This window comes from Xiphophorus maculatus, chromosome 2, assembly GCF_002775205.1.
Source record: "Xiphophorus maculatus strain JP 163 A chromosome 2, X_maculatus-5.0-male, whole genome shotgun sequence".
In the NCBI taxonomy this organism is placed as follows: Eukaryota; Metazoa; Chordata; class Actinopteri; order Cyprinodontiformes; family Poeciliidae; genus Xiphophorus; species Xiphophorus maculatus.
The window spans coordinates 6,989,913-6,999,050 of NC_036444.1; the positions used below are offsets into that span (position 1 = coordinate 6,989,913).

At 37.7% G+C, this 9,138-nt stretch overlaps 1 protein-coding gene across 1 annotated transcript; it reads right to left on the reverse strand.

Annotated features, from left to right (window-relative positions):
• On the reverse strand, positions 1-7,301 carry LOC102236527 (aromatase-like). Its single transcript, XM_005809885.2, has 10 exons — positions 7,119-7,301; positions 5,343-5,530; positions 4,922-5,072; positions 4,025-4,179; positions 3,740-3,916; positions 3,544-3,658; positions 3,351-3,465; positions 3,116-3,278; positions 1,712-1,953; positions 1-1,637 (listed from the first exon to the last, which is right to left on the reverse strand). Exons 2-10 carry the CDS (start codon positions 5,473-5,475, stop codon positions 1,383-1,385), a joined length of 1,506 nt encoding a protein of 501 aa, XP_005809942.1. The 5' UTR covers positions 5,476-5,530; positions 7,119-7,301; the 3' UTR covers positions 1-1,382.
• Between the last annotated feature and the right edge of the window lie 1,837 nt (positions 7,302-9,138).

Sequence of the window (9,138 nt, forward strand, 5' to 3'; positions counted from 1 at the left end):
TCGGATTTTGTTGGTTTTATTTAAGGGACACTATATGCAAAGTAAATACAAATGGTTTCTCATGCAACACTTTCCAAAACTATTAATAGTTTAACTTTTACAATTTGTGCAATTTATTAACATTTTATATGGGATAGACCAACATATTATAGTGTGGGTAAAAGAAAAAAGTTTTCAATTATTTTGAAGTTTTGCAAAGAAAACAGTGCAGCAACTCTGGTCTCTAGCTGTGCGAAGCTGCAAAAATGATTTAGAGCTGTAACTTCATCTGTATTTTCTGGTTAAATCAAGGTCACACTTTTCATATTTTTATTTGTAAAACTTTTGAAAACCATTTTTCATTTTCCTTCCCCTTTCTTCAAACCACTATGTGTTTATCTGTAATATAAAATCCCAGTGAAATACATTGAAGTTTGTCTTTGCAACATGACATGTTCAAAAGTTTGAGCCATTTTGCTTCTTATAGTGCATAATGTTCATCCAAATTCACCTTAAATCATGATTTAAAACACACCTCTATTATTAGCCTCTAAGTTAACTAAATATAAAAGTACATCACAAAAGTCTACAACACAAAACATCTAATGAAACATTGCTTTCCATGTTGAGAACTTTCTGAAACATGGCAGGGAAAAGACCTTTACGACTTGCTGAACCATGATTTCTAATCTCTACTAAACAAAATCATACGGAGAATATCTAGCCATCAGTTTGTGAACTAAAGCTCTTGCATACCTCATTCATACCTCTAAATTGGACAAGCAGATTTTTGAAAGTTTGTGGAGTGGACTAGTCATTCTTTTTAAACTTAAACATGCTGTTATTGCTATAATTTAGCTGAGATAACAGTTCTGCAATGAAACTCGTTCACTTGGACTCGTGATTCTTTTCTGGTATTATCTAAACTTATTTTCCAAGCCTTTATTATTGTTTATTGGCTCTAAACGAGGCAACTTGGCTGTTGATTTTCACCAGAAAAGATGCTAATGTCTTATTTTTCTTTGCCTATTGCATCATTGGAAAAAACGTCTCTTGTGTCCAAGTGAAGAAAATAATTATCTTTATTTTTCTTTGTCAGTTAATGCAAAAAGGTTCATTGCACCAGTCGTTGCCAAAGGTTGTTATTGTTGTGACTAGATTTAGGTGGATATTGCTTTTTCACAAGTGGGTTTCTAAATCGTTATTAAAAAATTGCGTTTTTATTTACTCAGGTAATCTTCATTTGATAATACCTGTTGTTTGTTGGATCTGTCATTTAAGTGTGACAAAAAGCAAAAAGAGAAGACATCTGTAAGGGGGTAAATGTATCTTCTACCTTCTTTGAACTCGGTGCACTAATACGTTGGTCGGGTATTGTTATCTGAAAGGTGAGAACTTCCTCATTATTCAGAGCTGATGGTGCTTTGGTTCTGACTGCGGGGGATGAAGCGCATGCTCAGACTGTGCTCGTCCTCCACAGGCTGCTGTGAGAGGTTGTTGGTCTGCCTGATGCTGCTCACAGTGCAGCCTTTGCGTGGACATACTGTGTAACGGGAGAGTAGGGTGACCAAGATGGCCTTCATCATCACCATGGCGATGTGTTTGCCGACGCAGGAGCGAGGCCCGCAGCCAAAGGGCTGGAAGAAGCGACTGGGCACCTGCCAGGCGGAGGAAGTAAAGGATCAACTGGTGTTTGTTTCACTCTTCAGAGTCACATATTGTTTACACTCACCGGGTTGTCAAAGTTGGTCAGGCTGAACTCTCTGGGTTTGGGGAAGAACTCAGTCTTGTGCATGAGTCCGATGTTCAGGATGATGTTCGTTCCTTTCCTGATCTTGGTACCTTCGATGTCATCGTCCTCCAGAGCTTTCCGCATAGTGAAGTCGACCACAGGGTGAAACCTCATGGATTCATTAATAAACTTCTCCATCACTTTTAGTCTTTCATAATCGACGTTTTCCATAGCTGTTTCATCTGTAAATGAAAGACCACCTTTTCACATTTCCAAAGCTATTAATTTCAATGCTGGGATTTGATGTGACAAACCAACATAAAGCAATGCATGATTAAGAACTGGATGATGATATGTTCATCTTCCAGTTGAAGATGAACTGCAAGATGAATTTGTTTATTAATTTCCAGATTTTTTTAAAAACTTAATGTATGTTTGTATCAAACAGTCCTTTGGAGAACAACCTTTTATATTTCTTTCTCTACATTTCATTGCAGTTCTGGTTGTATGTTTACAGTTATAGTCCAACTATAAGCCAACTCTTCTTCATACTCCTGTAAATATTTATTACTGACCTGCCTGTTTTATTCATTGTTCTTCATGCTGCTGTTTGTTCACAAATAGTCTCTAACAAATCTCTAAGGCCTTCTCTGAACAGCTGGATTAAAACAAATTTACTCAGACAGAGGCATCACCATTTTTAATCAGGGCACATAGTAGTACTAGGAGAATAATGCTGCGTTCCAGTTGTACTCAGTTATGGGAAATTCCAACTTCATAGTCAGAAAAATCAACTGGAAAACCCCCCGCAAGACAGATTTCCTACTGGGAGACTGGGAGCAACACGGACTACCCCTGTTTACGACTGTTATTAAGGCGGACTTCGCGTCTCAATATGGCCGCCCCTCGCATTAACACTAGTAAGATATCATGGAAATTGGAAACATGTTTATTTTACAGGATGATACACATGTGAAAGTGTGTCTAACATCAGTGTAACGCCTCCGACTGTTAACTGAAAAACTTACAAGTGGTGTTTGCTTATGGAAAGTAAAGCCTAAAATTATGTTCATAAGAGCTAATGCAAACAACGTATATGGGCGTCGCCATTTTGAAATTCCGACTGCGCCATTACCTAGGGTCTGATGTGAAACTTTGCTCCGAGTTCCCACTTTCCAGGTAACTTAAATATTAAACAAAGCATACATACAGATTTAAAGCGTACTTTTATTTCTCATTTTGCAGTTATGGACTCTTTTGTGCCTGAAACTCAGTAAACACTGAGGCTTGTTGTTGTAATTCGACAAAAATGAGAATTACTTTGCTAACTAAAAGCACTGCTTGTGTAACTTTTACGTGACAGAACAAAGTGCATTAATTGCGACTCGGAGCATTTTCTCTCACCCAAAACGGTGCTCATCTCCTCCACAAGCTGCAGCTCCACTTTCGGGTTTTGTTTCAGCAGCATCAGCATGAAGAAGAGGCTGATGGAGAGTGTGTCGGGAGCTGCGATCACCATCTCCAGCACACACTGCCTGACGTTATCAGCAGAGAGCTCCCCGTGGTTCTGTTGGGACAGCAAGTAATCTAACTACAGTTCAGAGTTACCTCCATCATATGGACAGCAGAAGAAACCGACCTGTGCAAAGATGAGCTCTGTTGCAAAGTCAAGGTCGTCATCCAGCTTTTCCGTTTCGTGAATGATTTGTCTTTTGATTTCGAGCAGACTCTCCATTGCATCCTGCAGCTCTTGGCTGTTAGTGGTGCAAAATAGAAAGTTGATCAAATCTCAAATGAAATGTGGCATTAAAGTCATGATTTAAGGCTCTTACGCTGCTTTTTTATGTTTGTCGTAAAGCCATCCGATCTTGAAAAAGATATTAGGCTGGATTAGAACCGTTTGCCAGGTTTCAAAGTAGTTATGGATTTTCATAAGCAGCTCCTTCTCTAAGAAAAAAAAAGAAGAATTGCACATTTTCAGCCAAGACGTTTGGAAGAAAGATGCAAAGTTTGAATAAAGCAACTGACCATTGAGAGGAACCCTGAGGAACAATTTATTGGAGATGTCCACTACGATGGCTCTCAGGAGATTGAGGGCGTCCACATGTCCAGAGGGGTCGGTCATGTCCTGGAGGTGGTCCAGGTGTTTGACTGTGGAGCTCACACAGATTCCCACGGTCCGCTGAAGGCTGGGGCCTGACAGAGCTGCGACATCAACACAAAAATATGCAGTAACTCAGTGAAACAGCGGTTTAGTCGTAAAACATTTTACCACCAAACTCTGAAATGTGCTTAAAATCCAGAGGTTGTTACCTTTAGAGAAGTACGTCCTAGCTTGTTTCCAGAGTAGGATATTGCTGTTGAAAATGATACCCCTCCCCTCCATCCCAATGCACTCAAGGCCTCTTTTGCTCCCAAATCTGGATGTGTAGTGAGGGCTCCTCAAAACGTGGTACACTGCAGAGGACCTGCAGCAGAAACCAGCATTTATTTTTATTTAATTTGTTTTTAATGCTTATTTTTTTGTCTTCACATTTGTGACACATTGTCACTACTTGATATGTGACAATTTACTCCGAAGTCAATCCACATTTGGAATTGAATAACAAAAAGGTGCCCAGAAGTTGGAGGTTTCTCACCTTTCCTCGACCTCAAAATCCAATATGGCTGCCTATCATAGAAACGCTAATAACAGAGAGGTAAAAATAATTTAATTGCACTTCTGATCATTTGTTGCTATATGTTTTTTTTTATGCACGTGTTGTCCTTATAAAACTTGCAACTTTGTATAGGTTGCTGCAATGTTTAAATGCACAAAATACAGAGAAGTACATTAGCTAGCAAATTACACAGACTTTTGAACCTTAGATTTAAATTTGATCAAAACTCAGATACTTTGATGTTTTGTGATCAAATTAATTGGCTATCATTTGTAATTTATTGCAAAAAACTTTGTGCAATTCCCTGACAGCAGGACTTTCTTTCCTCATGTTGCAAGCTTCCTCACTGTGTTAAGTTAAATGATCGTGGTGCTACTTATTGTTAAAAAATATCCGTTGATGTGGAAGGTTTTTTTTCTGACAAATATTCACTCAAATAATTTTTCATCAGTGCAAAATCTTGCTGCTGCATTAAAAATATATGAATAAATTGTAACTTATCTCGATCTGTTGTGTGAATATCTCTTGTTTTTCATGTCAAAACACTTACCTGCTGAAAATGATGGTTTCCTCCCCATTGATCCAGACCCGGACGGTGCTGCCATATTTGTTGTTGTAGTAGTTGCAGGCTGTTCCAATCCCGGTCCAAATGAATCTGCTATAAGAAAGGATTGGACCAAGTCCTGCACAGAAACAGGGACCTAAAGCAGAGAGAAGTTGTAAGTCAGTCTTGCAGCAGATCTCAGTTCACTTTTCTGAACTGTGGATGGTTTTCAAAATCACTTTCTCTTCCTAATTTTTAAACAAATTTACAAATGTTATTTTCTTGCAAAGAAAAAAAAATGCAGTTTTCCCTTTCAAATTTTGAGATTTATTTGTAGTCACAATTATTCTCATGAAGATTTATTCACCAGTTTATTGCACTGTTTTGCAGAATGAAACCATTCTTCTCTGAATTACTCAGACTGTACCTGGTATGTGTGAACTCTGTGTTTGGCTCCAGGTGGTGATGAGCAGAAACAGCAGCAGAAGAAGAAGAAGCACAACGGGGGTGACTCCACACAGACTGTAAACCTCCATCGTGGTGAGGATCTCTGGTAACATTGTCTCCTCTATTCGTCCAAAGCGGTTGTGTAAAATGAAGAAAGTTTGCTGCCGTCTGTTGGTTAGAAAGAGTTTAAGCCTCCTTAAACCAACATATAAACCAGCCCTCCTCTTCCTCTCTTTTAATCCTTCTGTCCTTCAGTTTTGGGAGGTAACAAAACACACTGACACTGAACTTCATTCAGTGGATCTCGGAGGTGTACACACCCCTGGCAAATTGCCTCCTTTTTTGTGGCGTAGTAAGTAAGATCAATAAATCATGTAAAAACTGCTTCCATATAAAATGTGACGTGCATCCTGTGCAATACAATGGGGAAATAAATCTGTTTGAATGAACCAAACCAGTGCAGCAACCTGGTTGCATAAGCGCTTCGTGTTGAGGGTTTGTAGGGATTTTCTCACTTTGGCATGCAGATGTTGCTCAAAACTGTCAGATTTGGAACGAACTTCTTGTCCACAACCATTTCCAAGTGGCCCCACAGATTTATATTTCATCTCAAGATTAGGAAATCCTGGGTTGAACTTTAAATTTTCACTCAGGAAGTAGTTCTTTTCCTGTTTTTAATGTAAGCTTAGATTCACTGAGACACTGAAAACATAAGTTGGTGTGTTAGACCCCAGATTTTGAAGCAGAACTGAGTCGCATTCAAAGGTTCATCCACCTGCATACAACTTGATAAGAACGGCAGTTCTAAGAAGAGGTAAACTCAGAGTACAATGCTGCCACCACCGTGTTTCAGGCTTTGGATTTCTTTTGGTGATGTGAAACTTGTTACTGTAAAAGTTGAGATTTAGTTTTATCAGACCATAATATAATTTACACACTCAGAGTTTTAAGAGATTTTTCACCAGGTCTGGAGCTAAAGTGTCTCCAACTTTATCTGTATTAATCCAACTAAAGTAGGCCCATCATGGCAGATTTCATATCTTACATCTTTATTTGCATTTGTTTCATGTTTAGTGTTCTGCATTAAACCCAACTTTACGTATTGTTCTGCTTTTTTTCTAGTTTCAACCAATTAATAGAGATTATATATTGTTTAATTTACACAGTGACACAGATAATTGATTATAAATCTTTTCTTTTTTCTTTGTTCTACATAAATCGAGTAGTGTTGGGCAGTTCACATACACAATTAAACAAATGTTATTTTGGAAAATGCTAAGGCATTAATTTGCTAAAAAAATTGCATGCACTTTCTTGTGGTATGAAAGTTGAGATGCAGATATTGTGTCTAATTGCATCTGAGAGGAAACTACTTGATCATGCAAAGATTTTGAAAAAGAAAATGTATGCTTTTTCAGAAAGCATTACTTTTTTTATGCTTTCTAAAAGCATAAAAAATGTAACAAAACAAAAGAAAAGTTAGTTTATGCAAGGACTTTCTAACAAAACTAACCTTTGTTAGTTTTTGGTAGCAGAATTTTTAACAAAAACAATTCTTTTTTCTAATTGTACATAATACATAATATTTGCAGATACCCATAAAATGAAACCATTTGATTATCTGGATAACTTGCTTAGTGTAAAACAGTTTCTAAAATTAGTTTCCAATTAAACAAAATAGAAAATGGTGAAATAAAACAAGCTACAATAGAACAGAACACAGCAGAATGAGTAAAATTAAAGAAATGCTACTAACCTCCTCTCCTGAGAAGTGGAAGTGGGATTTGAGGAGCTGCAGAACTCCCACCGCTCGTTTTAAAGGTGGTCTACATTCCTCCACCACATAAATCACAGTGAATCGAGTGTTTATAAATCCTTGGTAAAGCCTTCGCTCCACTGGTTGCTTGGAAACTTTGCCACTTTTGGGTTACAAGGACTGTTACATGGCAGTGAACTGCCAGCGGGGTCAGACAGTGCATGTCTAAAGCATAAATTAGCCTGAAAAAGAACAGAGAACAGGTTTTTTTTCATTATTATTGAGGTGAATACAAAAGGATCGACTCTTTTTTTTGAGCATTGTGTGATGTGTGTGTTTTTTTTCTTCCGCTTTTTGTGCAGAAAAACCACACGGTCCAATTCATCAACCAAGGAGGCTTTTCAAGGGGAAATGAATTAGCTGGGTCAGACTGACCCTTGTCAAAGGAAACTGGGACTTGCCCAGAAATTCAAGGAGGGAAGTAGACAATTGAAAATATATGTATGCACAGTAAGTAGATCGACTCATCTGTATTGAATTTCCCTTTGAACTACCGCTTTATTTTCTGCAACAAACTTTAAAAGGAATAGATAACTTATAAAAAGCTTGAGTTCAGAAAAGGTTGTCCTTCAGCTTTTCTACACCAGAAATGCTCCTAATTTGTCTCATGCTATTCAGCTCTGCTGTTCCCCAATAAACCTGGTTTACTCTTTGCAGCTGAAACTATTTAATATCTGGAATTCAAGAGCTGCAGTGGTGTGAAAAAGATTTTCCCCCATAAAGATTTCTTTTTTGTCACACCTAAGCATTTCATATCATTAATCAAACTTTATTATCACACAAAGAGAACTTTAGTAAATAGCCACTTTCAAATGCATAAAAGAAAACAAACCATCCAAATCAGCCTGACCCTGTTTGGAAAAGTAATGCATTCCCAGCAGCAACTCTCATCAAGGCTTTGCAACATCTGGCAGTTGTTTAAATTCAACCACATTCATGCATGAGCAGCTTGTTTAAGGCAATGCAGCAGTATTTCAATTGGATTAAAGCCAATCGTTTGAGCAGGCCTCTACAAACCTTTTTCTTTTTTTAAACTTAGCCATTTGGACGTGAGCTGGTGTGATCATAGTCCTGCTACTCATCTCAGGTTATAAACCGACGGTCAAACTTTCTCCTTCTGGATTTATAGAGAGACGGATTTATGGTTCCATAATTTTTCAGCAAGCCGTCCAAATGCTGAAATAGCAAAGCACCTTGTGAGTATCACACTGCCATTTCTATAATGATGTTCTTTTTCTGAAGTGCTGTGTTGGTTTGGAGCCAGACATAATAGGACACCCCTTTCAAAAAGTTCATACAATATTTTCCCAAAAATACTCGGGACATTTATGTTATTTTTGCCTCGGAGCCATTTTTGTTACCTCTAAACTAAGAACAGTGGCCTTCACTGAGGCAATGAAGGTTTTCAGTGCTTTCCTTGTTGTTCTGAGTTTTTCACCTCCTGGATGGGTTGCCGACGCTCTCGTGGAGCAATTTTATTACACTGCAACAACACAATTTGTTGCACTAGTTTCTTGTGCAAATATCTTAGCACACTTGAAATAAGACAAAATTAACTTAACAGTAACTTTTCACTAAGATATAGAGGCTAATTTCAAGTAAATAATTCCTAAAGATTGATGAAAAAGTACTAGTTCCATTGGCAGATTATTTCACTTATAACAAGACATTTTTCTGATGTTATGGGTTAATTTATCTGCTAAGTACTTTTTTAATCAATATTAAGAAATTATTTACTTAAAATAAGCAGATAAATCTTGCTGACAAGTAACTTTTCAGCTTGTCTTATTTCAAGTTTGCTAAGATATTTGCACCAAAAACTAAACCAAAAATACTTGGTAAGGTTTTGTGTTTTTGCAGTGTAGGCGCGCAACTTCCAGGAAGGCTTGTTGCGTTTCAATGTTTTCTCCATTTTTGAAGTCCTACAGCTATAGAAATGCCATTCTAATCCTTTCCAAAC

Excerpts from the sequence above, each read along its gene's own strand:
- LOC102236527 (XM_005809885.2), bottom strand. The coding sequence starts at position 5,475 with ATGTTACCAGAGATCCTCACCACGATGGAGGTTTACAGTCTGTGTGGA. Across the intron at positions 3,279-3,350 it reads CAGAGCTCATCTTTGCACAG|AACCACGGGGAGCTCTCTGC; the intron begins GTCGGTTTCTTC and ends CTGTCCCAACAG. Across the intron at positions 1,638-1,711 it reads TGACCAACTTTGACAACCCG|GTGCCCAGTCGCTTCTTCCA; the intron begins GTGAGTGTAAAC and ends TCCGCCTGGCAG.